Consider the following 27,245-nt stretch of genomic DNA (forward strand, 5'->3'; position numbering starts at 1 on the left):
GCCATATGAACATGGCACCTTTTATTCTCTCTGCCTCCATGGGACAGATCGAAAAGGGGCCCTTTAGAACCCAAGGAAAAATAGAGAAGAAAAAGAAATTGCCTTGAGGCTGTTCTTGCCATTGCAGGTGGGGAGCAAAGGAGCCCATGTGGATTTAGGAGCACCGCACCTTTTTAGCGACAGCATTTGTCTTCATAAAGTGCCAGCTAATGGGACTGCTTTGTTATTAACACCAGCCCACCCTCTCTTTCCTCACCAGAACCGTGTATAAGGCAGTGCCAGAGCTGCACTTCATATTTCTCATCGTGCCGTCCTACATGAGCCTAGGTAAGGCCCGCCCAGCCACCTCTGGTCCCCAGTAGCAAACATTGAAAATTCACTCCCAGAATGGTGCTTTGGGGAATGAGAAATAAGAATGGTCTCCAGGCCCTCAGTGTATCATGTGCATATTTGATTAGAACAATTAAAGCACAATTTAGAATGGAAACTACATTTTGTTCTGACATCCCAAATTTATTTCTTGATAAATAAGGACATGTTTCTTTATCTCTGTGATTTAGGTTCAACTCTCATAACTGTTTTTGACCAAGTGGGGAACATTCCATGTCCGACGTATGAGGAAGACTTTGCAGTGCATATATGTCACAGGCACAGCCACTATCCTCAGCTGCACGTTCGCAAAGCCAGGTATGGTTGGAGTCATGCCTTGTGTGACCTAAGCTTGCTTCACTGGGATAGTCATCTTCCCAAGACTCTTTCAACTACCAATGCTAAGTGACCATAGCTCAGATAAAAAATTTTTTACAATACGCATAAACATTACTTCATTTGGATATCTTTATAGTTCCCCTTAATGACATTATTTGCAGGACTATCTGATGATACTCATTTCGTTCTATGTGGCTATAACGTTATGCATTGACTCCTTAGGGGTTTCTGAAAACATACAATCCTAGGTCCCACGCCAGTAAGATAACTTCCAAATAAAACAAGCTTGAAAATGAACCTGCCTATTCAGTTTTCCTGGTAAAACCCAACTATTTTCTGACATTCAGTGAGTGAGGATGCTGTTGACCCCAAAGAGGGGTTTTCCAAGTTGAAGGTCTCTACCATCAGGTGCCCCAAGTTCAGCAGTTTTAGGGAGATGGCTGTGGCAGTGTTTTCCAAAGATGGCTGCCATACCACCTTCCACCCCGCAGGCTCTTCTTTGATGTGACCTTGCCACTCCTCTCTTCAAGCCTTGGGGGTTTCATCCTCTCTTCCTGGAGCTGGGTGGGTTGTGACTACTTTGACCAGTAGACCATGGCCAAAGGGGTGCTCTGGGACTTGTGAGGCTGGAAAGCGTCTGCCTGGCACTCTCAGGATGCTTGCTCTGGAGGAAGCCAGCCGTATGTAAGAAGTCTGGAGAAGCCACATGTTCACAAGGGAGGGGTGGTTGACAGCCCCAGCTGGGCTCCTGCTGACAGTTAGCTTCCACTGCCCACTGTGTGAGCGAGCCGTTGTGGACGCCCAGCCCAGGAGAGCCCGATATATCTACAGCACAGCTGACCTCTGATTGGAGCCACATGAAAGACCCAAGTGAGGATGCCCAGCTGAGCCCTGCCAGAGTTCTGACTCACACAACCATGAGCGATGTAAAGTGGCTGTTAGAAATAAGAGTGCATTATGAAATCATCTCACAGGGGTGGTTGCTTGGCTTATCAGTGAAGAATAAATTGTATCTTTTAGGATCAGCCATTGCTGTGTTTGAGGAATGCTGACTTTCTTTAGAAAAGTATTTTAAAAGTTTTAAAAACTTTACAAAAGTAAGAGCCTATCATTTACCAGGCATGTAGCAGTAGTATGGCATTGTTGTTAAGAGTTTGCAATGCTGGCATCAGATTGATGTGGATTCTGATCTTGGCTCTCCTGCTTACCAGGTGGGTTAACTTACAAAAGGAAAGTGAACTCTGCGGGGGTGTAAGTTCCCTCTGTCAGTGGATGTAAGCCCATTGTCTACAACACAAGATTGTGATGATTGTGAGCTAATGAATGTCAAGCACATAGCACACTTCCTGCCACATGTAAGGACCCAGGAAATATTAAATATCATTATGACAGAGGGCCTTAGAGTTAAGTGGTAGGGAGGGACTCACTTCAGTTAACTGTCACGTTGGTAGCTGAGAAGCGGGGTGCACAGAGAGAGATGAAGATAGCTTCATTACAACCGCTCCCCCCGCCCAAAAAAAAAACCTCTAATTGTCCATCCATCAGTAAATGTTGTTTACTCTTACAAACTGTGGTATATCTATACAGTGGATGCTACTCAGCAATTCAGCGGAATGAACCATTTACATATAGTAGCGTGAATCAATCTCAGAAGGTTTATGCTGAGTGAAGGCAGACTTAGAAACAAAAAGTGTATACAGTACTGCTGATTACACTTGTATGATGTACAAAATGGGTGAAAAGCATCCATAGAGATAGGAATCAGATAGAGATAGAAACCAAGATCATGGAGATCATGACACAGGCTGGAATTCTAGCAGCGACAGGTCACAGAGATCCACGTTGTTGACAAAAAGAGTCAAACTCGGTAAAATGTTTGAAGAGATTTATTCTGAGCCAAATACGAGTGACCAGGGCTTTGCAACAGCCGCACGAGGTCCTGAGAACTTATGCCTGAAGTGGTTGGGCTACAGCTTGGTTTTATACATTTTGGGGAGATATAAGACACAAATCAATAAACGTAAGATGTGCATTGGTTCAGTCTGGAAAGACAGGACAACTCAAAGCAGGGAAGGGCCTTCCAGGTCATAGGCAGATTCAGAGATTTTCTGATTGGCAGTTGGTTGAAAGGGTTTATCTAAAGACCTGGAATCAATACGAGGGAGTGTCTGGGTTAAGACGGGGGTTATGGAGACCAAAGTTCTTATTGTGCAGATGAGGCCTCCAGGTAGCAGGCTTCAGAGAGAATAGATTATAAATATTTTTTATCGAACTTAAAAATATGCCTGACTCTTAGTTAATTCTCTCTTGGATCAGGAAAAAAAATGCCTGGAAAGGGAAGGGGATTCCCCACAGAATGCAGAATTTTCCCAGAAGAGACAGCTTTACAGGGCCATTTCAAAATATGTCAAAGAAATATATTTTGGGGTAAAATACTTCAGTTTATTTCAGGGCCTGCCCTGCTGTCATGTTGGTATCTTATTCCTACAAAGAGTCTGTTCTGTCATTCTTAAGGTCTCTGTTTTCATGCTAATCCTGGTCAGCTGTGCCTTAATGCCAAAGGGAAAGTATAATGAGGCATGACTGACCACCCATTCCCATCATGGGCTGAACTGGTATTTCAGGTTTATGTTGGAATACCCTTGGCTGAGAGGAGGAATCCATTCAATTGGTTTGGGGGGCTTAGAATTTTATTTTTGGTTTACATGGTGGGGAAAGGATCAGGTCAGGTGCATAGATACAGAGAGACATGTTAGAAAGTAGCACTTGGTTACAGTTGGATGGGGGAGTTGAGGGATGAGGAGTTAATGGTAATTCAGGTTTAGGGGAAATGGTGATTTTATTAACTGAAAGTAGAAATAATAGATTTAAATGGACAGGAGAAGGTTGGAAATCGAAATAGAGGGAAAAGCCAGGTTTGAGATACACATTTGTGAGTTGTCAGTTTGTCGATAAGTGGGGAGATCATGAAAATGAAGGAGATCGTCTTGCTGAGGGGGAGATTGTACTGTGAAAAAGCATAGGACCAACCAGGGCAGAACTTTGAAAAATGAAAACAAGCTATGAATAATAAGAAAGAAAACTAGAAGAGAGGGAGAGGAATATAGAAGAAATTCAGACTCATAAAGTGGCGAAAGATGCAGGGCAATGAAATTATTTGAGTAAAAGAGAAGCCATTAGATTTGGCAATTTAAAAAGGCACAGATAGGATGAATAAAACTGATACTTCCAGCCAAACTGACCAAGAAAAAAGACAAATTGCCAGTATCAGGAATGAAAGAGGTGATATCACTACAGATCCTACAGGGATTAAAAGATTAATACAGGGACACTACAAATAACTCAATGTCAATAAATCCAACAATTTAGATAAAAATGGGCCAATTGCTTGAAAAACACAAATTACCAAAACTGATTTAAGAAAAAATAGATAACTTGGATGCTTCCATATCTATTAAAGAAAAATCAGAAGAACTTTGGGTAAGAGGGAGGGGGCCCACCTGCCCAGACATTGGCCTCTCCCCAACCCACAGCCTGATTTGCTCTTTTTCTCCTTTTTCTCTGCCTGGCGACAGAACGAGACTGTCTAAAAAAAAGAAGAAGAAGAAGAAGAAAAAAAAGAGTTTCCCCATCTGTTAGGTCAAAATAGTATTTTGTTGCTTTAAATTGCATTTGTCTAAATGTGTGAGAGTTTGAGTGCCTTTTATAGGTTCCATTTTAAATGAATAAAATACTTGAATTTAAAGTAATTTCCAGTTAAGCTAACATCCTACTGGATGATTAAACATGTTCCTACAAAGGAGGCAATTCTAGACAATTTCAAAGGATTAGGCAGGGGATAGATATGAGTTAGTTACAACTGACAGAGGCAAATTTCTGAAAGTGTTTTCTTAAGTTTTAGTCAGGATACTCGACTTGTATCTTGGGAATTATCATTTTCTGGAGGTATGTAGGGCTTAAGTACTTTCAACTTAGTTATTCAGCAAGGCATTATTGTAATAGAAAACTTGTATATAAATCCAACACTGAAAATGACATGTATAGAAACAGCCCATCCAAAAATTCCCTATTCCTTTCACTTTTTAGTAAGGTATTGTCTATTAATTTACTCCCTAATACCCTACTTGTCACTCAGGATGCAGGGTGCAGGAGAAAAGGTGTGGGATGTGCTCAGCCAAGTGCCTGGCTCCCAGTAAGCATTTGGTAACAGATGGTTGTGGTTTGGTCTCCCTTTCTCCCTCCTTTCCTTCCTCGCTTCCTCCTTCTCTTCCTTTCTTCTCTTGAAAACTTGAGTGCTATGGACTATAACCTTCAGTAGACAAGGCTCACAAAACTTGAAATAAACCTGGATACCTTAACCTGAGGTCTTGCACATATGGCCCCTGATGGTGTGCCCACAGAAAATCTGAAAGAAGCAAAGCACAGGAGGAGTGGTAGCAAAGAGGTGACAGTGGATACTTTGCAGTGAGGAAGGGATGTTTGTAAGAAGATAAGTGGACAGTAGTGAATTCATGTGGAAATGAATTGTATGACAGTATGGCAGTTGGTGCCTTTGCCTGCAGAAGGTAGAGAGGTGTGGCACATTTTAGAAAGCCCTTGATCCACATGTTCAAATTCGAGTTTTGATACTTGCAGGCACAGGATTTCATGTATCTGGAGAATGCAGTTGTGTGGACTACCTCCCTCCTTAAGAACGCTAGAAAAATGGAGACTTTACAGAAGTCAAACGGGCATGGCTGTGTGGCTCTTAGGCTACTTCCTTTCTCTTATTTCCCTCACGTGTTTTTTGACATCCGTTGCAACGATAGTTACTTGCACTGATAGTTAATGGTGAAGGACACAATTCTTTTTTTTTTTTTTTGAGATGGAGTCTCATTCTGTCGCCAAACAACACAATTCTTTTTTTTTTTTTTTTGAGACGGAGTCTCACTCTGTTGCCCAGGCTGGAGTGCAGTGGGGCGATCTCTGCTCACTGCAAGCTCCGCCTCCTGGGTTCATGCCATTCTCCTGCCTCAGCCTCCTGAGTAGCTTGGATTACAGGCGCCCACCACCACGCCCAGCTGGTTTTTTTTGTATTTTAGTAGAGACGGGGTTTCACCGTGTTGGCCAGGATGGTCTCGATCTCCTGACCTCGTGATCTGCCCGTCTCAGCCTCCCAAAGTGTTGGGATTACAGGCATGAGCCACCGTGCCCGGCCCACAATTCTTAAGACACTGAACCAGTGAAGGGTTTGGGGATGTAATTATCCTTTGGCCATTTGGCTAGTGATACATTCAAAACCAATGAATTAACGCTGTAATCCCCTGTCCTATTTCTTTGATTTACGCATGTGGAAAATTATGCTGTAATCTGCCTGTCTACTTAGACAGTAATTAATGAAGTTACTGTTTTGTACTTTTCATACTATCTGAAATAAAGCATAGCTACTTCTGGACACACCTTTAAAATCTACAGTGGGCTTCATTGATCATCCATGGTGGATTTGAGATGTTTAGATTTAGAAACTATTGGTATGCTCTTTTTCTGGGGAAAAACCTGTCTTTTTCAAGTCCTCCTGGAGCTGGGAGGAGACTTGGCCAAGGAAAGGATTATGTGCTTTCAAACAATGTTGTGAAATAACTGAAGTTTCCTTAGTGGAGTATTGCTTCTTTGTTGATAACAATGGTTGATTAAATTGGCTCAACCTTGTTGCTTTTTAAAATAGATGAAAAATCACTAATCATCAGGGAAATGCAGATTAAACCGTAATGAGATACTGGCTTACTCCTGCAAGAATGGCCACAATTTAAAAGTCAAAAAACAACAGATTCTGGCATGGATGTGGTGAAAAGGAACACTTTTACACTGCTGGTGGGAATGTAAATTAGTACAATCACTATGGAAAACAGTGTGGAGATTCCTTAAAGAGCTAAAAGTAGAGCTACCGCTTGATACAGGAATCCCACTACTGGGAATCTGCTCAAAGGAAAATAAGTCATTATATGAAAAAGATACATGCACACACGTGTTTATAGCAGCACAATTTACAATTGCAAGGATATGGAACCAACCTAAGTGCCTATCAACCAATAGTGAATAAATAAAATATGATATTTATACCCCATGGAATACTACTCAGCCATAAAAATGAACAAAATAGTGTCTTTTATAGCACCTTGGATGAAGCTGAAGGCCATTATTCTAAGTGAAGTAACTCAGGAATGGAAAACCAAATACTGTATGTTCTCACTTGTAAGTGGGAGCTAAGCTATGTGGACACAAAGGCATACAGAGTGACATAGTGGACTGTGGGGACTGGGAAGGGGGAGGTTGGGAGGGGGTGAGGAATAAAATCCAACCTATTGGATATAGTGTACACTGCTCAGGTGATGGGTGCACTAAAATCTCAGAATTCACTATTAAGGAACTCATCCATGTAACTAAAAACTACCCGTATTCCCAAAACTATTGAAATTAGAAAATAAAATAGATGAAAAAAACATTCTTTAAGATTTAAGATTGGTGGTTTGTAATTACAAAGTTTTAACTCTTAAGGCAATCATTTTTGTGAAGCATTTGATAGTCTCATGTCATGCTTTTTAGAAATCCACTTAAACTTGACTTCTGAGCAATTTCATATAATAAACATTCTGATGTTTGTTGTGAATATCCTAAAGCATTCCAAAAGAAGGGGTAGAGCAATGACAGATTTTCCCCAACAATCTTCATGAGTGAGATTGGTAAGTGACCCAGTAAGTAGACCTTGGTTGACGAGCCAGCTGGAGCCATACTATCCCAGGATGGACGTTTAGATCAGATGTACTTTGAAACGCACATGACAAATTTGAGCTTAAAACCCTTCATAATTTTTTAAATCATGACATTTTCCAAGGACTAGAAGCTGAATGACTCCAAAACCCATTTTGAAGTTCTACAGTGGAATATACTGTATGGAGTTTAGAAATGATAGATTTGATTTTCTTAAAGAAGACCACTAGAGGTCACAAAAGATCTTGGAAAGAAAAAAGGTGCTTGGTTTTGCATACCTGAAGCCAAAGAGCAATCTAGTTGGTGCTGATCTTAGGGTCTCCTACCCCACACTGAGACAGTGTGCATGATAAAAAGTTGGCGTAACTAGAACACACTGCATTCTCTGGTGCTACCACTAGATTTTCTATGACTTTTTTTCTTTCTTCACTGGTTTCTTAAAATACACACACACACAGTTTTGAAGAAATATATTGATGGCGTTTGAAGTGACAGCAGAATTCCTTTTCCAACTGTACCTTTTAAAGTCCAGCTAGTGAAATGCAAATCCCCTCTGGATATGGAGACTATCATCAGACAGGAACGAGGAGGCTGTGCCAGGATTCTGGATGCAGAGGTGCATCCAGAAGAGGTGGCCTGCTGCTGCTGCTGTCACTCCAGTCCTTAAGTGTGAGCTTTCCGTCTGTGCATTCACAGGGGCTTCTGTGCTTGCAGGGAAGTGATGCACACCTCTCAGACTTGAGGGAAGCAGGCCTGCAGGTTTTCCTCTGGAGCCGTAATCATGTAGTGCAGCAGCCAGACCGTGGAGGCAATGAAGCAATCTCAGGATCTGCGTGTCACCCAGAGACCCATCAGGCTGCAAGGGAGAGCTCTGCATGGCCTGGACGTCGCAGTTGTCCTAGCAAGCCCAGCTAACCGACTGGTGGAAGTGCTGAGGGAGTTTGTCCTCACTTCTCCCCAGCTCCCAGGAAGCCAGTGAAAGCTGCCGGCTCATTACTAGCTGTGGACTTAGAAGACACCCATTTCCCAAGTAGGGTGTCCTGGAGCGGTGGTCGATTTTCTTAAGGTGTGGGTTCAACTCCATTTCACATGGCACAGTTTTCAGAGTCTGATGGAAATCTGGGTGTCTGAGAGATTGATAAGTCTTTATGAGGTGGACCGTTTGTTTCCTCCAGAGGAGTTAAAATAAAATATTGTATAATTGATGACATTAACAAGCACATTGCTGCCCCCTCCAAGCCACATTCTGAATGGAAGATATAAAGTAACTTTGCTTTTCACTCAGAGAATTGTACTATTTCCATTGCACTCTGTGTTGACCTATAAACTCTGCTTCGTCATCACCACTGGAACACTGTGCGGCATGTCAACGCCAGGGCACGTGGCGCTGCCGCGCCAAATTCACAGTGGCTCTTCTTACATCCTGACTTTGACAGGCAGCGCTCGTTGCCTCAGAACACTCACGTTGAAACATTTGACTACATGAGTTGTTTTCCATAGCTGGGGTGTTTTGTTTCTGTGGGGCTGGACTTTGTCATATGCCATTTGAGACTATGCGAGGCTGATGTCATACTTTATCATTAGCACTCGGGCTGATGCAAGATCATAAATTATCAATTACCCCAAGGAATGCATTTAGCAGAACAAGTTCCTCTTTATCCATTTTGGGGAAGGGCTTAAGAGAGAGCCTCTTCAGAACTCCAAGATTTGGATGTTTTTCTGTTTTTCCCAGAAGAATTCGTGTTGAGGTATGATTATGGATAACTTTGTTAATGGGCTGCTCGGTTTCATGAGCAGGCCTAGGGCTCTGGGTCTCCCGGAACCTTTATTCCTGATGTTTATAGCTGTAGAGTAATATTTTTGTGCCCATCGTATAAATAAAAGCCTATGGTGCACAGTTGATTGTGTGTGATTGCTGTCTTCATTCACTTAAAATGATTAGGTTATTGAATTATTTTTCCATTATTTAAAATGTCTGTTAATAAATATTGATACAACCTTTTATTTTTGGCAAAATGTTTGAAAATGGATTTGTTGACTACTCTCTCCTAGAATTTTTTACAGATTATTTTTAGCCAATATCATCAAGGACTCTTCTTACAGAGAAAAGCCACCTCCTCTTATTAGCAACACCCTTTTGGCAGGTTAAGTGGGGAAGTGAGTTGTTCCTGGAAGGCAGCAGAATGTTCTAGGCTTTTTCTGCCAAGGTTCTGAGGGCTCATGTGGAGAACAAACACTTGCTAAGGACTTACTGTGCCCCAGAGAGCAAGCTTTAATGCGTCATTTGGATCTCGCAGCTATTCTTGTCCCTACCTGTTTTTTGTACATGAGAAAACCAAGGCTTAGTATTGAAGTGACTTTGCCAGTTTCTTAGTCAGTAGAGTCAGAAGGCTAAGCAGAGGGGCTATGATGCCACCAGCATGGGACCATAGGTTCAGACTGCCTAGATGCTGCCCCTTGGGCATAAAAATTCTGCCCTTCACTGCTGTGACTGTAAATGGGACCCTTGACAAGGTCTTAGCACAAGGTATGGGCCCGGTTCACGTTGGCTATTGGGCTACATGCTACAGAACTGCTACAGAATTCCTTCTGTTTCCCTAAAGAACATTTTCCCTGGTTGGGAAGATGCTACACCTTGGCTATAAGAATTAGCGCCAGAACTGGACAATATATATCCAGTGATGATCCCATCATTGGGTTCCTGGGAAAGGAGGTTGGGAGAGAAGAGTCACTGGAGGGTGTAGGGTGGAGATGAGCTTTGGGGATGCTGGAATTGGGATGGGCAAGGTGGTCAGAGCACTGGCTGAGAATAGACGTGAGAAGGAGGGAAGATGGTGAAGTCTCCTTCTAGAGACAATAAGTGAATCAACTCTTATCATTATTGGTGACTAGGGTGGAAAGATGGAGGCAAAGAATTTTGTGCCCATCCCAGAAACAGTGGGGAGCTTGCAAAAGTGGAGTTTTTCAAAACTAATTTCAACTTTTATTTTAGATTTAGTGGGTACATGTGTAGGTTTGTTACCTGGGTATGTTGCATGATGCTGAGGTTTGGGGTACAGTTGATCCCATCACCCAGGTACTGAGCATAGTACTCAACAGTTTTTCAACCCATACTCTGCTCCTTCTCTTCCCTCCCTAGAAGTCCCCAGTGTCTATTGTTACCATCTTTATGTCCATGAGTGCCCATTGTTTAGCTCCTACTTATGAGTGAGAACATGCAGTATTTGTTTTTTTTGCTCCCGCGTTAATTCGCTTAGGGTAATGACCTTCAGCTGCAACCATGTTGCTGCGAAGGACATGATTTCATTATTTCTTATGGCTGCATGGAAAAGTTTTAAAGTAAGATGAAGAAAGCAGGGTTTTAAGAAGATTAGTGATGGTGGATGGAATGACGGAGTTTCTCCTTACAGTAGTCAGTGGGAAGTGAGTGCAGTGATTCAAGCTTCTGTTGTAAGAAACTCTCATTCCACCCACTGACTGTAGAAGTTCTGCAGTTCTTTTTGGTTTCTCCTACCTAAGTAATAATGATAATAACAATAACATTGCACATGATCTTTTTAAACATTTGCTATTTTTATGACAGATGCACACACAGTAACATAGAGAGGTAAAGTACCCAAAGTCACAGCTGGGCAGAAGCAGGATCCAGACACAGGCAGCCTGGCTCCTCTGCTCAGGCTGTGACCACTATGCTGTATCATTTTATTTCTAATATTTTCAAGAGCACCATAAGACTTAATGCATTTATGGTGGTCCCTCAGTCCCCTGGGCCACAGGTGACCATTGATAATGCTCAGTGATCACATGCAGAAATAGACGGACAAGTGGTCAAGGCCTTCCTTTGGTAAATTATTGCAGGGCTGAAATAGCTTGAAAAATGACTGCAGCATCAGTAGTACAGTCATACCCATTCAAAAAATGGTTGACATTTGTTTCTGGCTCCCTGATTAAGCCTCATCACTAGAAATTCGTGCTGATGCCCTTGCATGATGGAATAAGACTGTTTGGTGGTGATGACATCAGGGCCAGGTTGACAGTTTAAGAAAACAAAGGATCTGGTTGCCTGGATAATGACCCTTTGCTGTCTCTCCTTCCAGAGAGTTTTGACAAGAGTTGTATTAGTCCATTCTCCCACTGCTGTAAGGACATACCTGAGACTGGGCTATTTATAAAGGAAAGAGGTTTAATTGACTCACAGTTCCACAGAGCTGGGGAGGCCTCAGGAAACTTACAATCATGGTGGAAGGGGAGGCAAACGTGTCTTTCTTCACAAGGCAGCAGGAAAGAAGAATGAGAGCCGAGTGAAAGGGGAGACCCCTTCTAAAACCATCATATATCGTGAAAACCTTCTAACTATCACGAGAATAGCATGGGGGAAACTGCCCCCATGATTCAATTACCTCCCACCAGGTCCCTCCTATGACATGTGGGGATTATGGGAACTACAATTCAGGATGAGATTTGGGTGGGGACACAGCCAAACTGTATCAAGAGGTTAACGAGAAGATTCAACCTGAGGAGTCATGGTGATGGTCGCTTCCATCCTGAGTTCTCATCTTCTGTGTGCGTCTTTTCCTCCTTGTATCATGGTCTTGTTGGTTGGCTCCCTCCTTACCTCTGAAGTTTTATAGACCAGAGGCCTGGTTTTTCAACTGTGTAGTTGTTCCATCAAGATACTTACTGTTTTTAATGGAAAACCAGCATCATTTCAACCATTATACTTGTGTCTGCAGAGGCAAAGGTTTCATCCTGGGAGCAGGGTGAAGATTTTCATCCAGAGTGCATGGGGTCATCCAGTTTAAAGAATTTAGACTTAGGGAGTACACCTGTGGCAGGATCAGGGGATTCGTTCCTGCAGGGGCAGGAGTGGTGGCAGGGCTGGCTGGATGATAACCTCTGACACCTAGCCGAGGACTCCCCCGTCTCAACTCTTTTGCTTCCTGCTGCAAATTTTCAAAAGAAGAGTCAAAATAAAGGAGGATTTTTGAAGTGCATTGTCAGCTTAGCAGAGTGTGAAGGCAGGGCTTAAGTCACTAGACCAGAGCTCATATCATGGCTCTGCTGCCAACTATTTCTGTCATCTCAGGCAAAGCATTTCCTAATCCCCATGGGCCTTACTCTCCTCCCTCTGCAAAGTGAAAATGGCAGTGCCACCCTCCTGGGATCACTATGAGAAACACAGTAGCAGAAATCATCCGGATAAAGCCCTGAGCTTTATATATATATACTGATCACTCAGTAGATGGAGCTCCTATTAACGTCAAAGAGAACATACTAGAAGATAAAATGGGATGAAGATGGTAGCGTGGTAAAGCTCCGGGGGAAGGAAATAGACATTAGTAGCCAAAGCAGATATACTAGAAGAAAATAACACAAAGCTGAAACATTTTTACAGGAAGAGTATCAGAAAAAAAAAGTATAAGAACATCCCAGACAGGTAAAAAATAGCACTAAATTTACCCAAGAATGTGCTAAAAAGAAGAAAGGAGTGTTAAATCCTGCGGCAAGATGGAACACAGGAGCCAGCCTCCCCAAGTTGCAATAAATCTGGTTCTTGTCCCCACCCGCCGCCGCCCCCAATCCCCAACTAGTTGTCAAGGTCTCTGTAAAGGGTCCTGAGCATGGAAGCGGAGTGGATGTCCCCAGGAGGGCGAGCAGTGCTCCATCACCTCACCGGCCTTCCCCTCCATGGCAAGTGCAGAGACATCTCAGGAATAAAGGATTCCATGGGCCAGTGTTTGAAAAATGCATAAACAAGGTTAAATATTCTTTACTGTAGTGCTTCTCAGAGTCTTTAATATATAACTATGAAACAGGAAGAGACTTATACGGGTTATTGTTTTAGGCACTGGAATTACTTGGGCTGGAAGGATGCTTGGGACAATATCATAGTGATGTTTCTTAGAACATCCTTGGGAAGTGCTGCCCCTAGTCTCTTGTCCTTTGGCCCATGACAAGTGCTTCCTTGCATCCCACACCCACACATGCCAACTGTGTTCCCTCTGCCTGCAATGTTCCACTTCTAGGTTTCAACGTAGCTTCCTCCCTTTCTCTTCATTCAGCTCTCAGCTCAGATGACCCTCCTCACAGAGGTCCTCCCTGACCACTTGACCCTCTCACACTCTATCCCAAAGCATGTATCATTATTTGAAATGTTTACAGTTGTCTAAATTGGTTACATCTTTATTGTCTGTTTCTCCTATTAGAAGGTAATTTCAGGCTGGGCACGGTGGCTCACACCTGTAATCCCAGCACTCTGGGAGGCTGAGGCGGGCAGATCACGAGGTCAGGAGATAGAGACCATCCTGGCCAACATGGTGAAACCCTATCTCTACTAAAAATACAAAAATTAGCTGGGTGTGGTGGTGCGCGCCTGTAGTCCCAGCTACTCAGGAGGCTGAGGCAGGAGAATCTCTTGAACCCAGGAGGCGGAGGTTGCAATGAGCCGAGATTGCACCACTGCACTCCAGCCTGGCAACAGAGTTAGACTCCCTCTCAAAAAAAAAAAAAAAAAAAAAAGAAGAAGGGAAGTTGATATCATGAGTGTTGCTGTAGCCCCAGCACTTAGAACAGGGTCTGGCACGTAATTGGTGCCCCGTTGAAGGACAAAAATGAGTGAACGAACACTGAACTTCAGCCTTTCTATTAAACAGGGTGGAAGACCATGACGATCTCATGCCAATATTTATGCGCTATGACACAATTCTGAAGGAAACTTACGGTGAATACTTCCTGGCCGAACTAATAGAGGCCCAAGATGAAGAGAATCATGCTGTTGTGTGTGAGGTTAGTGATTCATCCATGTGGGGACACACTTAGTGAGAGGAAGGAGGGATGTGAGTGGTGTTGCTCTTGTGTTGCTGGGCACCCCTGGAGCTGCCATTGTCTCCCTGGGCACCCCGGCCCTCCCACTGCCCTTCCAGGTTCCTCCCCTGGGTTACTGACTTTAGGCTGTCTTTTGCGATGTCCTTCCAGATGCCCAGGGTGCTGTAGATTTTTGCCTTGTTCCTAGAGTGAGAGGGAATGGAAAAGACCCCCCCAGGGGTGCATAGGGGGATTTCTGAGAATCCCCAAATCTCAGACTTCAGTAGTCACAAACCAGCGTTCTGCTGGCAGATGGATTTTGTTTGAGTTGGAGAGGTATTTTTTTTTAACGTTTTGTTTTGACATAGTTTCACACTTAAAGAAAGTTTATAACTACCCAGATTCCCCAAATGTTAACATCCAGCCCCATTTGTTTTATTCTTTTGTTCATCCTTTCTAATTCCCCACCCCGCTCTTTCTCTCTCACTGGCTTTCTCTCTCTCTCATGTATATTCTGAACCATTTGAGAGTAAGTTGCATACATGATGCCCCTTTACCTCTAAGTATTTCAATGTATATTTCCTAAAAACAAGGACACTCTCTTAGATAACTGCAATACAATGATCAAAGCCAAGTAATTATGATTCCTGTAATTCTTTTATTTTTTATTTTTTTGAGATGGAGCCTTGCTCTGTCACCCAGACTGGAGTGCACTGTCATGATCTCGGCTTACTGCAACCTCTGCCTCTTGGGTTCAAGCAATTGTCCTGCTTTAGCCTCCCAAGTAGCTGGGATTACAGGTGTGTGCCACCACACCCAGCTAACTTTTATATTTTTAGTAGAGATGGGGTTTCACCATGTTGGCCAGGCTGACCTGAGGTGAACTCCTGACCTCAGGTGATCCGCCTGCCTTGGCCTCCCAAAGTGCTGGGATTAGAGGAGTGAGCCACCACACCCAACTAGTTCCTGCAATTCTTTTATCTAATCTACAGACTATTCAGATTTTTCTGACAGTCCCAGGAATGTCCTTTATGGCAGAGGTAATTCCAGGCCATTCATTGCATTCAGGTGCTCTGTTTCTTCAGCCTTTTTAAATCTAGAACAATTCTCCAATCAGTCCTTATCTTCCATGACAATTACAGTTTTGAAGAGTACAGGTCAGACATTTTGTAGAATGTCTCATTTTGAATTTGTGCAATGTTTTCTCATGATTTGATTCAAGTTATATATGATTAAATATTTTTGAGTTAGCAGCTAATGTAAAAATTATGAAAGTCTATATAGCAATTGGAATTTCTAGCTTTTCTAAACAAATCAGAAGGCCCAGCCTATTGGGCCCAAAAGACAGCCCATACCCTCTAATTCATGATTCTTCATCTACTCATTACTCATTATTTGTTAAAACTATAAGAGCTGTTTAAAGAATATTACTTTTCTTGAAACTTGGAATGAAAAGTTCTCTTATTTGGATGACATGAGCAGTTTGAGGCTTTGTTCTACATCAGTGGTTCTCAAACTTGGCACATATGCAAATCACTTGGGAGGCTTTTAACTATCCATACCATGCCAATGACTTGGATCCAGAATATATACAAAGAACTCTCACAACAACAGAAAAATAATCCACATAAAATGTGGGCAAATGATTTGAATAGACACTTTTCAAAAAAATGAATAAATAAAATATACAATTGGCCAATAAGCACGTGAAAAGACATTCAACATCATTAGTCATTAAGGAAAGGCAAATCAAAATCATAGTAAGATACCACTTTACCTCCACTAGGAGGGTTATAATCAAAAAGCAGGACAATAGCAGATGTTGGCAAGGATGTGGAGAAACTGGAACCCTCATTCATTGCTGGTAGGAATATAAAATGCCATGGCCATTTTGGAAAACAGTCTGACATTTTCTCCAAAAGTTAAACATAAGAGTTACGATTTGACCCAGCAATTCCATACACAGAATTGAAAACACGTGTCCACAAAAAGATTTGTATGCAAATGTTTATAGAAGCATTATTCATAATAGCCAAAAAGTAGAGCTAGGCCAAATGTCTGTCTACTGATGACTACATAAACAAGTTATGGCATATCCATACGAGGGAATAGTACTAGGAAATAGAAGAATGAAGCACTGATACATGCTACAGCATGTCGGAACCTTGAAAACGATGCTAAGGAAAAGAAGTCGGTCATAAAGACCACGTATTGTATGATGGCATTTAGATGAAAGCCTAGAATAGACCCTTCTGTAGAGACAGAAGGTAGATTAGTGTCTGGAGGGAAAGGAAGGAGAAGTGACTAATACTGGGCATAGGCATTGGTTGGTGGGGGGATGAAAATGTTCTGGGATTACATAGTGGTGATGGGTGTACAATTTTGTGAATATATTAAAAACCACTGAATTGTGTGTTTTGTTTTTTTTTTTTTTTTTTTTTTTTTTTGAGACAGAGTCTTGCTCTGTTGCCCAGGTTGGAGTGCAGTGGTGTGATCTTGGCTGACTGCAACCTCCACCTCCTGGGTTCAAGCGATTCTCCTGCCTCAGCCTCCCAAGTAGCTGGGATTACAGGTGCCTGCCACCACACTGGCTAATTTTTGTATTTTTAGTGGAGATGGGGTTTTGCCATGTTGAGCAGGCTGGTCGCAAACTCTTGGCCTCAAGTCATCTGCCCACCTTGGCCTCTAAAAGTGTTGGAATTACAGGTGTGAGCCACTGCACTAGGCCTGAATTGTGTATTTCTTAAAGGGTTGTTTTTATGGTAGTTGAATTACATCAATTGTATCCATTTTTAAAAATCCTGTTGCAGGGGTACCCTCGGGCCAATTAAATGAATCTTTTGGGGGTGAGACATAATCCATATATTTATTTTTAATTTTAGACACAGGATCTCACTATGTTGCGCAGGCTTGTCTTAAACTGCAGTCCTCTTGCCTCGGCCTCCCAAAGTGCTGGGTTTGCAGGCATGAGCCACCATGCCTGGCCTCAATCTGGATTTTTAAAAATCTCCCCAGATGATTCCAATGTGCAGTCCAGGTGGTGCAACACTCATCTACATGAGGATAAAACACACCTGGTGAGAATGACATGACTTTATAAACATGTGGGTATTAGTTTCTGAAGCTGACAATTGGCCCTGGAAATTAGATTCTGAAGTACTACATTGAAAGAATTTTTATTTATTTTTATTTTAGTTTTTAAATGTTTATTTTATTTTCTCATATTTAGGTTTTGGCATGGTTTCTCAACGACCTGCTTTCACGTATTCTCGTTTAGCCATTAGCCCCAGGCTACCAGGCTAGCCACAGAAGGGAGGGTTGGAAGCATTTGGGCCTAGCAGCACCATTTGGAAAGCTTGTCTTTACACAACTAGACAGAAACTCCTGAGAAGTGAAATGATTCATACAGACCCCAGTAAGGATTTTCATGACCAGACTTTACTCATCAGGTTTAATCAGGGTCTTTGTTTTTGGAAGACTGTTAATTATTTGGTTTCGAGGTACTAGTTTTAGTTTGAATCACTTGAGTCAGTGCTTTGTAGAGAAGCCGCAGTGACCTCTTCCCCCACGTTCTTTCTCTCTCTTGCCATATGTTTCACACTTTCAGTGTGTGTAAACATCAGAGCAAAGCCATAGGCTGAAAACTGAGGTTCCAACCCTGCAAGGATTCTTTGGTGTCTTGAAAGAGGCAGAGGGCATCCAGCCCCATCTCCTTCCAGAGGCTGTGCTGCCTCAAGCATCAGAGGCTTTGTGTTCTGTGGAGGGGAGACCACAGACCTCGATCTTCAAATAGAAGGGCAGAAACAAGACTGTGAGCTGGGATCTGGGAGGGGACCTCTAATCTGAAGTGAGCCATGTCTGATGTCTGAAGCCTTTTGGGGTTCAAGATCAATGCTGTTGCTACCCTTTTTCCTGCCTCCCTAGGGGCCTTTTAGGCAATGGTGTGCTGGAGCCAGCTTGCTCTGGCTCTCAAGGGCTGATTGTAAATCTTCAGGAACTCTGCAAACTGCTTGTTAAATACAGCTATTATTAAAAATTAAATTATAGAAACATACAATGTAATAAATTGTATTAAAACAAGGTTAATAAATACTTGAAATTCATCACCTTCAATTTTTTTTTGCTATTGTCCATGCTCTTGAGGGTTTTTAAAAAAAATGTCTGTGGCCTCTATACAGTGGGTGTAAGAAATAATGGCTAGCTACTGTGCATTCCCTCCCAACTACATGTTTAGTGAGATCACACTGTTCACTTGACATTGGCCATGATGCGAGTGCTTACGCCTCAGAAATCGGCAGAAGCTACAAATCTAGGCTTTCCCCCCATCGGCCATGATGAGAGTGCTTATACCTCAGAAATTGGCAAATGCTACAGATCTGGGCTTCCCCCCTACCCCTCCGGAATGCTGATTAGGCATTTACAGGCACATGTTACTTTAAGGCAACCACTGTCAACCAGAGGAAACAGAAAGAAGTCCATCAAGTTTGTCTCTTTCTGAACAGCCATGGCAGTTCCAGGCCATGCACGCAGCATACCTGAGGGCAAGGCTGTGCCCTGTGGGAAACCCTTATGACTGAAAGGGTTTTTAGTTACAAGGACTTTCTTTGGCTTGATAGCTAGTTTGGAGGAGTTTGGGGCCATCACTTCATACAAGTTCCTTGTCATAACTGTACCCTGACTTACCTTGACATCTGGTGTTTACTCCAAGCTGAGGTTTTAGGGAAGGGTAGTTAGAGGCCAACGGCGGCTCCTAGTGACAGATGGGCAGAGCGTCTGCTTTGGCATCATCCATGGTGTGGGCAGCAGTGGTCTGAGTAGGCACCACTGACCTGCAGGCAGGGAGAGCCTGCCAGGTCAGCCATGCGCTTGGCATCAGGAGGAGAGGATCAGAGCCAGCAGTGGTCACAATGAGGGCAAAACCCTCATGGTGGAATATGGACCTGTTTGGGAAGACAAGGCCACAGTACATATAGTTTTCTAGCAATCTAAACCTTCTGTGTCATGATGTAGATCTTTACAGGACAAGCAAGAAAAACAAAACTTTCAGTTTTGTTCTCCAGTATAAGATAATTGAAGACGCTTGTGGTGGAAAGTACTTCTGTCACCAGGAAGATAGATAACAGCCAGCAATCAATGCTTTTCTGTTGTACAAGTTTAAAAAGTCCATTAAATCCATTTATTTTTTTCAGTGCATACACAAGAATGCATTTGGATACTCCTGCAGATTCATATTTAAGAACAGTCTCAAATCGGTTATTTGAAAGAAACTCAAAGGAAAAAGCAGACGCTTCCACAATATGTCCTTGCTCTGTTGTAGTCTGTAATTGTGAACTTTTGTAAATTGTTACAACCCTGGATGAATGATGGGAATATAACAGGTTGTAGAATTGGAGAACGTTAAATCTTTGTTCCTAATGGCAAAACATGTTTTTCTCATTTTCATCAGAATGTGTGATCCATGCCATTTGAAATCAAATTCCAAACACAATGAGCCATTAGTGTAATAGCTCATTACTAACAGCGGTCTTATAAATAATACATTCTTATCATGCACATGCAGCTCGCTGTGAAGCCAGCAAAAGGTATTTCAGGCCATCGAAGTTTTGTTGCGCCAGCGCGGCTGTGGATTAGAAGGACATCTCCATGTGAACCAAGATGGATGCCAATTTTCCCTGCCGAGAGTGAGGCTGGCCGTCTCTTTCTGCACATATGGTAGATGGATTGGTTAATCAGCGTCTGCTGAGTCTTGGGCCTGAAATTACAGAGAAGCCAGACAACTGCGGCTATGCAGCCTTTGTTCACGAGTGCAAACAAGACAAACAATCACTTGTTATTTGGGAAAAAAATTAAAATGTTTATTTTGGACTTTTATTAAAGTGTCAATGGCTTTATAAAACAGCTGTGTAAATCCAGGCTTTTTCAGCAGTATCATTTTAGGGGGACTGTAAAGAAAGGAATATACGTGAAAAAATTAATTTTTAAAAATACCCCTTGTATTTCAGTTTTGAGGAGAAAATAGAGGAAGTCTCACTTTTATTTTGCAAACACATTTGAGAACAAATGATTTTTAACTGGGAGACATGTTCGAGAACAAATAGTAGTTTAATACCTATTTTTTTTGGTGTCATTTTAAAAACTGAGTATTATTGTAGCCTGATTCTCTGTTTTAGGAGGTTAAAGCATTAACCATTTTCTCTGACTGGGCATTTATGGAAAGATGCTGCATTCTTGGAAATAGAGAATGCCTGTGATTATTGAGTTCTGCTACTTTCTGAATGCAATGGTTATCTAAAAGTCTGAACACTTGAGAGATAGGACCCAGTAAATGTGGGTTTCTAATAACGGCTATCAGAGTCTAATCAGTCAACCAGAATTTACTTAAAATCTACTTAATAATTATTTTATGTGAAATTCAAAGGACTATGTATTTTCTCTCTCTTTTAAAATTTTAAATACTTTCCTTGCAGAAAACAATGAAATACAGAATTACTTAAGGGATATAATAAGGAGTTTCAGTCACAGCCGTCTCTCAATGTGGAATATGATAGAATTGAAGTCTGTTGTTAATTTCTAATGTTTTGGTACCAATCAGGTACCTGGTACCCAACCAGGGTTCAGATCAGCTAGTTACTCATATTTTCACCTATGTATTACTCATCAAAGACAGAAAATCATGGGGACAACTGCAAGAGCTTCAGAACCAGCATTTCGGGGTGATGGGAAGTTAGATGTTTGCAGATGAGAGCCACCTGGTGAACCAGCCCAGCCTGACTCAAGTTTACTTCCCTCGAACATTTTCCACCAAACTTCCTTCCCTCATATCTCCTCCCCATCAGACTATCCAGTTAATAAATAAGTGAGTTCAAGACAAATTGAAGAGTTTCTACCTGATAAGGAGCTAGGGTCCATGGACTTTCTCTGTACTGGGGGCTGATCACATGGGCACCAGAACAATGACCTGTATTCCTGAGAAATGTGCATGGCAGAGGGGAAGAAAGTAGACAGAAGCACCAGGCTTATGTTGGGGTACAAACACATGACACCAAATGGCAGAGGATATGGAGCAGCCAGGGGCATGGTCTGAGCAGAGGGCAAGTATCCCAATGGTTGAAGGGTCAAGAACTCTGGCAATTTCCCTGTTACTTATTCACCACTAGGTGTGTCCCCAGTGGTCACTTATTGGAACATTTTTGAGCATGTTTTAGGTACTTAAGGAAGCCACTCATTCCTCCCTTAAATCTCAGGGTGCCTGCCAAACCACCAGCCAACCACATACTGAGGGCTCTGGAGGTTTCCTGATGAGAATCATTTGACCTCTGATAAAGTAATGAAGTGTTTTGGACTGGGTGCGGTGGCTCATGCCTGTAATCCCAGCACTTTGGGAGGCCGAGGTGGGCAGATCACTTGAGGTCAGGACTTTGAGACCATCCTGGCCAACATGGCTACACAGGAGGCTGGGGCAGGAGAATCGCTTGAACCCAGGAGGCGGAGGTTGTGGTGAGCCGAGATACACCACTGCACTCCAGCCTGGGCGACAGAGCAAGACTCTGTCTCAAAAAAAAAGAATAATAAGGTGTTTTGGATATTTCAGGTGGAAGGCACAGCTGTTGGGTTCATGAGTGTGTGCTCAAGAGTGAACATGCAACTGCTACATGAGTGCTTTGACTTGGGCCCTTTCCACGGACTCTGTTTCCCCCATCCTGATGATGTTCTGGAAGCACCACAAGAGCTAAGTGTCCGAAGAAGTCAAGGTACAGTGGATATCATGGGGACACACTGGAAAATTAAATCTATGCTGTATACACATTGCACTCTTTGCTAAGTGATGGAACTAGATAGGGTACTTTATATTTCCTTCCCCAGTTCCCCTTAAGGAGTAGTTCTATAGTTGGTTACATCCTTTTGCAAATATCAACAAGCACAGATAGTCATAGTGCAGGGGTGGAGTTAGACATACTGGACTTGGGGCTTTAGGGCTCCCACATTGAGCATGCTCACTTCTTGAATGTTCATTGCTATAGTAGATGTAAGTTATGGTGAAATAATTACTAGTGTTTCAGGTTTTACACACACACACACACACACACACACACACACATACACACAGCCAAATACAACAAGTGAATTTTTCAAATCAAGAACTCAGGAAGTTTTATATGCTTTGAAGTTTTAATCCCAACTTTCAGTGCTTCTGTCTTTTTGTCTTTGACAAATCATTATATAGTATAGGTCTGTTGTAAATAGTCATTTTTAACTTACTTAAGTTACTTCTAGCTATATGAAATGATATCATCAATTTTAAAATATTGTATCAAGATTTTCACCACATTCAATTAGGCAATCTCGAACTTTGATGTGTTAATTTAGTGAGGTCTTACTGTATCCATGGGTATCTTTGCGGTTACATATTTGGGTTCTTACAGAAGACAGATGCAGGCAGGCAAGTTACCGTGGGTACATCAATTCACTTCTCTAAAGCTGGATTTCTTCATTTGTAAAATAAGCATAATAGTAATACCTCCCACACGGTGGCAGGTGGGGAGGGGGGTTGTGAAGTTTCACTGAGATAAGCCATGTAGGGTGCTTTGCACAGTCAATTTAACACTCAATAAATGTTGATCATCACCGTTAGCAATTTTTTTTTCCTTTGTGTCGGCCTTCCACCAACTTGAATCTTCCTAGGGTAAAATCAGGGTAGTTCAAATTGCTATGCTTTTTCCTGTCTGAAAGATTATAACAAGATTGTTCAGAAATGGGAAAAGGAGCCCTTGGCTGGTGGCAAAGGACTTGTCAGTCTAGACAACAGAAGGCAGCGACTTGGCTAAGCTTTTCTCCTGAATGCGTAAACCCAGTGCACAGCGTCTAGACCTCATCTGAACACACACATTTATCACAGAGAACTTGCAAAGCCACAGGTAGAGGAGTTTCCCTTTTGTTCTGATGATAACAACACCCTTCCCAAAAGAGATTTGGGGTCCTTATTGTTTAACAGCGAAGCCTTGCTTGCCATGCTTCTCAGAGAAGAACTCTACCATGGGAGAGTTCTGAAGGAACTTATCATTGTGAGACAGTCCGGGACCATAAGTTGTCATTGTCATTTTCCAATGCTTAAATTCTTCTTTGAAAGCAGCACTAAATGGCCTTCTTTTTTTTTTTTTTTTCTGAGATGGAGTTTAACTCTTGTCACCCAGGCTGGAGTACAATGGTGTGATCTTGGCTCACTGCAACCTCCACCTCCTGGGTTCAAGTGATTCTCTTGTCTCAGCCTACAGAGTAGCTGGGATTACAGGCGACTGCCACCACACCCAGCTAATTTTTGTATTTTTAGTAGAGAGTGTTTTGCCATGTTGACTAGGCTGGTCTTGAAGTCCTGACCTCAGGTAATTCACCTGCCTTGGCCTCCCAGAGTGCTGGAATTACAGGTGTGAGCCATCACACCTGGTCCTAAATTGCCTTTTTATGGCTGAATATTCTCATATATAAAATGGAGATGAAAATAGTATCTAACCCAAAGAACTGAGAGGATGATTAAATGTTAGAATCTATGTGTTGTGGTTAGCTCAGCGCCAAACACAAAGTAAGTCCTGAACATTTAAAAATATTTTTTCCCCTGTGGCTATTGTAATGAAGGACAAGTTGAAAGGATGTAGTCCCTTCCAGTGTGTTCCTGAGTGGCTCTGATGCTACTAATGTTTCCTACGTAGAATGAATGGAAAATTACTTAGAAACTTTATGGAGCAATGAAATTCAAAATTTAAACTGAACCCTGGACTTAAAAACACACATAAGCTAGTATATCTCTAGCAAGAGCCCACAGAGATATGGGCACTAAAAGAAGTCCTACTTCTGTCTACCTCCTTTAATATTTTTACCTAAAATCAGTCAATCTAGGACAGGTGGTAAGTAAAAGAAATAGGAAAACTTATCTTCTGTGCCTTGTTTATTTTTGAAAGTCAGCTTTATGTTCATTGACACAAAGATGATTCTTTATGAAATTTTCACCAGGGAGCTGGCATTGTAGACTTCCAGATAAGTTCCAGGGATTGAGTCACAAATCATCAACAGCTCATTATATCTAAGAAAAGAGTCATCAACACATTTTGCTGCCATCTTCCTATCAACAACAACAAAGAATGAGGCTCCAGAGAAAATTCTAAATGTACTGTGATCTGTTACTTTTCTTGCCTGATGAAAGTCTCAAGTTAAAGGAAATATAATTTCTCTAAAATATGAACTAAAATTCTTGTTTCAAATGAGCACACATCACCATGCCACATATCTTGTATTTTGTTTAGTGCTTTTTCCATTTCAAAGGATTTTTATTTATATTATCTCATTTTATCCTTGTAACTTGGTGTAGGAGAGCTAGGGAAGGTGAGGTTCTCTCTATTTTATACCTGCTCAAGCTCATCCAAGCTTTTAAAGCTCATCAGTGGCTGACCCAGAAGGCAGACCCAGCCTCTCTCTTCTTTTGTGCAAGATGATAGTCTTGGCAAGGTAACTTTTTATCTTGGATGGTTTTGACAGAAAACTCCAATGATGGCTCTGCTACACAAGATACATAATCAGTTTTTTCACTTTATTTTTTTTTATAATTATTTTTTTGAGATGAAGTCCCCCTCTGTCACCCAGGTTGGAGTACAGTGGTGCAATCTCAGCTCATTGCAACCTCTGCCTCCTAGGTTCAAGCGATTCTTCTGCCTCAGCCTCCCCAGTAGCTGAGATTACATGTGTATGCCACCACACCCAGCTAAATTTTTTGTATTTTTAGTAGAGATAGTGTTTCACCATATTGACCAGGCTGGTCTTGAACTCCGGACCTCAGATGATCTGCCCACCTCAGCATCCCAAAGTGCTGGGATTACAGGCATGAGCCGCCATGCCTGGCCAGTTTTTCACTGTAATAAGTTATTTAATGAATGATCACTTCAGTGAATGATCAGTGACCTGCCCATATCCCTCATACTTTTATTTTATATGTGTGTTCTCCAAACAATTCCTGTCTGCTGGAATCTTCACCTCTGTGTCTGCAGGCTTTTTTAAAACTGTGAAAGGCCACTCTGACCTGTGCAGGGGTCAGGCTGGAAGTATCAGGAAATTATCACTTAAGGAACAGACTGCTTCCTTGTCTCACATCCCAGCTTCCCTGCTGGTGCTTTCTCCATCGACTCCCAAATAAATGGTTGTAATTGAATCTTTAACTCAAGGTTTGCTTCTGAGGGAAGTGAGACCAAGACACTACTAGTTAGGCCTTTTCCTACCAGCTGTGAAAGCATTTATTTATACACAACTGACTTGGGTGAGAGTATAAATACCCCAGCTCCCTCACTCCTCAGGTGGGAGGACTCAGAGATGTGAGTATTGGCTGGTTTCTCAGAGTTCCCCCAAGGGATTAAGTTTCAGTTGTCCATAATAGTAATCTGAGTGATAACACATGTGTTGTTGTTTTTTTTTTTTTTTTTTTTTTTTTTTTTTTGAGACAGAGTCTCGCTCTGTCGCCCAGGCTGGAGTGCAGTGGCCGATCTCAGCTCACTGCAAGCTCCGCCTCCCGGGTTTACGCCATTCTCCTGCCTCAGCCTCCCGAGTAGCTGGGACTACAGGCGCCTGCCACCTCGCCCGGCTAGTTTTTTGTATTTTTTTTTTTTTTTTAGTAGAGACGGGGTTTCACCGTGTTAGCCAGGATGGTCTCGATCTCCTGACCTCGTGATCCGCCCGTCTCGGCCTCCCAAAGTGCTGGGATTACAGGCTTGAGCCACCGCGCCCGGCCGTGTTATTGTTTTTTAACTTTTAAGTTCAGGGGTACATGCGAAGGTTCATTACATAGGTAAACTTGTGTCATGTGGGTTTGTTGTACAGATTATGGCATCATCCAGGTATTAAGCCTAGTACCCATTAGTTATTTTTCCTGATCCTCTCCCTCCTCCAACCCTCCACCCTCAAAAGGCCCCAGTGTGTGTTATTCCCCTTTGTGTGTCCATGGATAACACACACTTTATTAGTTGTCTTTCCTTCCCTGTCTCTTTTCCTCACTCTCCTACTGGTGCATCCTGGAACCACCTCCAAAGTAAACTGCTTATTCTCAAGCTCTTCTCTCAAGATCTGATCTTTCCCTACCAGCTGTGAAAACTTGTAATTTCATACCAACCTCAACCCTTTCAAGCAGAATAATGTCAAGACTCAACATTCTTAAATGAATCCAGAGGCTCTCCTTTCTCTAGCTCCTAATACACATGGTAGTTAGCTTACTGTCCTTTCTCATCTCAGCCTTATCAAAAGTTTCCCTGGAGGTCTGGCTGGTGTTAACAGAAAGGAGGGCAGAGCTGGTGCGGCTGACCATGGAGAAAGCTGACTTGGCTGGTGTGGTGCAGAGAAGCCAGCTTGTTTATGTGCTTATTCCATGACTGCTTGCCCTGAGCAGAAAGTGCCTTTCAGGATCTATTTTTGGAGGTTTATTACGTATGTCTGTTCTCAATTACAACGGTTTAATGAAGATCTAAATAAAATGCTAGGTTCTACCTTAAAAAAAGTTTCCCTGAATCTAAAATGTTTAACTGTGTACAATCAATTTGTGTTTTACCTGAATAATTTGTATATGTTCTCATAGCTATTCATTTTGCATATATAACCTATTACATACTTGTAAACTTTGGTTTTTATGTACTAAACGTTGGGAGTAAACTGGGACCAATGGGAATAAGTTCTAAGGATGCAAATTTTGTCCAAGCATAAGGAAAAAGTAGTAGAAGTGTATTTTTTTTTTAATTCAATGGAGGACCTAGTGTGGAAGTAGCAAGTTCCCAGAATATTAGAAGAATTCATAAAGAAACAGTCATATACACTTACAAAGGGCTTTCTGCTTGTGTGGAAGATTATACTGAATGAGATGTAAGATCCCCTTAAATGCTAAAAAAAACTTATTGAATACACTTTGAGATGTTCCATATGCCTGGCAGTTTATGAATATTTTCCTTCAGTGACAATAAAAT

General features: G+C 42.1%; 1 protein-coding gene across 5 annotated transcripts in view; it reads left to right on the plus strand.

The window, feature by feature from the left end:
* CFAP61 (cilia and flagella associated protein 61) overlaps positions 1-27,245 on the plus strand; it is a 282,902-nt gene that overhangs the window by 20,270 nt on the left and 235,387 nt on the right. For all 5 annotated transcript variants that reach the window (XM_073008639.1, XM_007961384.3, XM_007961391.3 and 2 more), the window contains 4 exons: positions 260-327; positions 561-687; positions 14,109-14,241; positions 21,851-22,010. In XM_073008639.1, the coding sequence (XP_072864740.1) occupies positions 260-327; positions 561-687; positions 14,109-14,241; positions 21,851-22,010 (488 nt within the window). The remainder of the gene's footprint in view (positions 1-259; positions 328-560; positions 688-14,108; positions 14,242-21,850; positions 22,011-27,245) is intronic.

The sequence above is a fragment of the Chlorocebus sabaeus genome, chromosome 2, assembly GCF_047675955.1.
Source record: "Chlorocebus sabaeus isolate Y175 chromosome 2, mChlSab1.0.hap1, whole genome shotgun sequence".
Taxonomy (NCBI): Eukaryota; Metazoa; Chordata; class Mammalia; order Primates; family Cercopithecidae; genus Chlorocebus; species Chlorocebus sabaeus.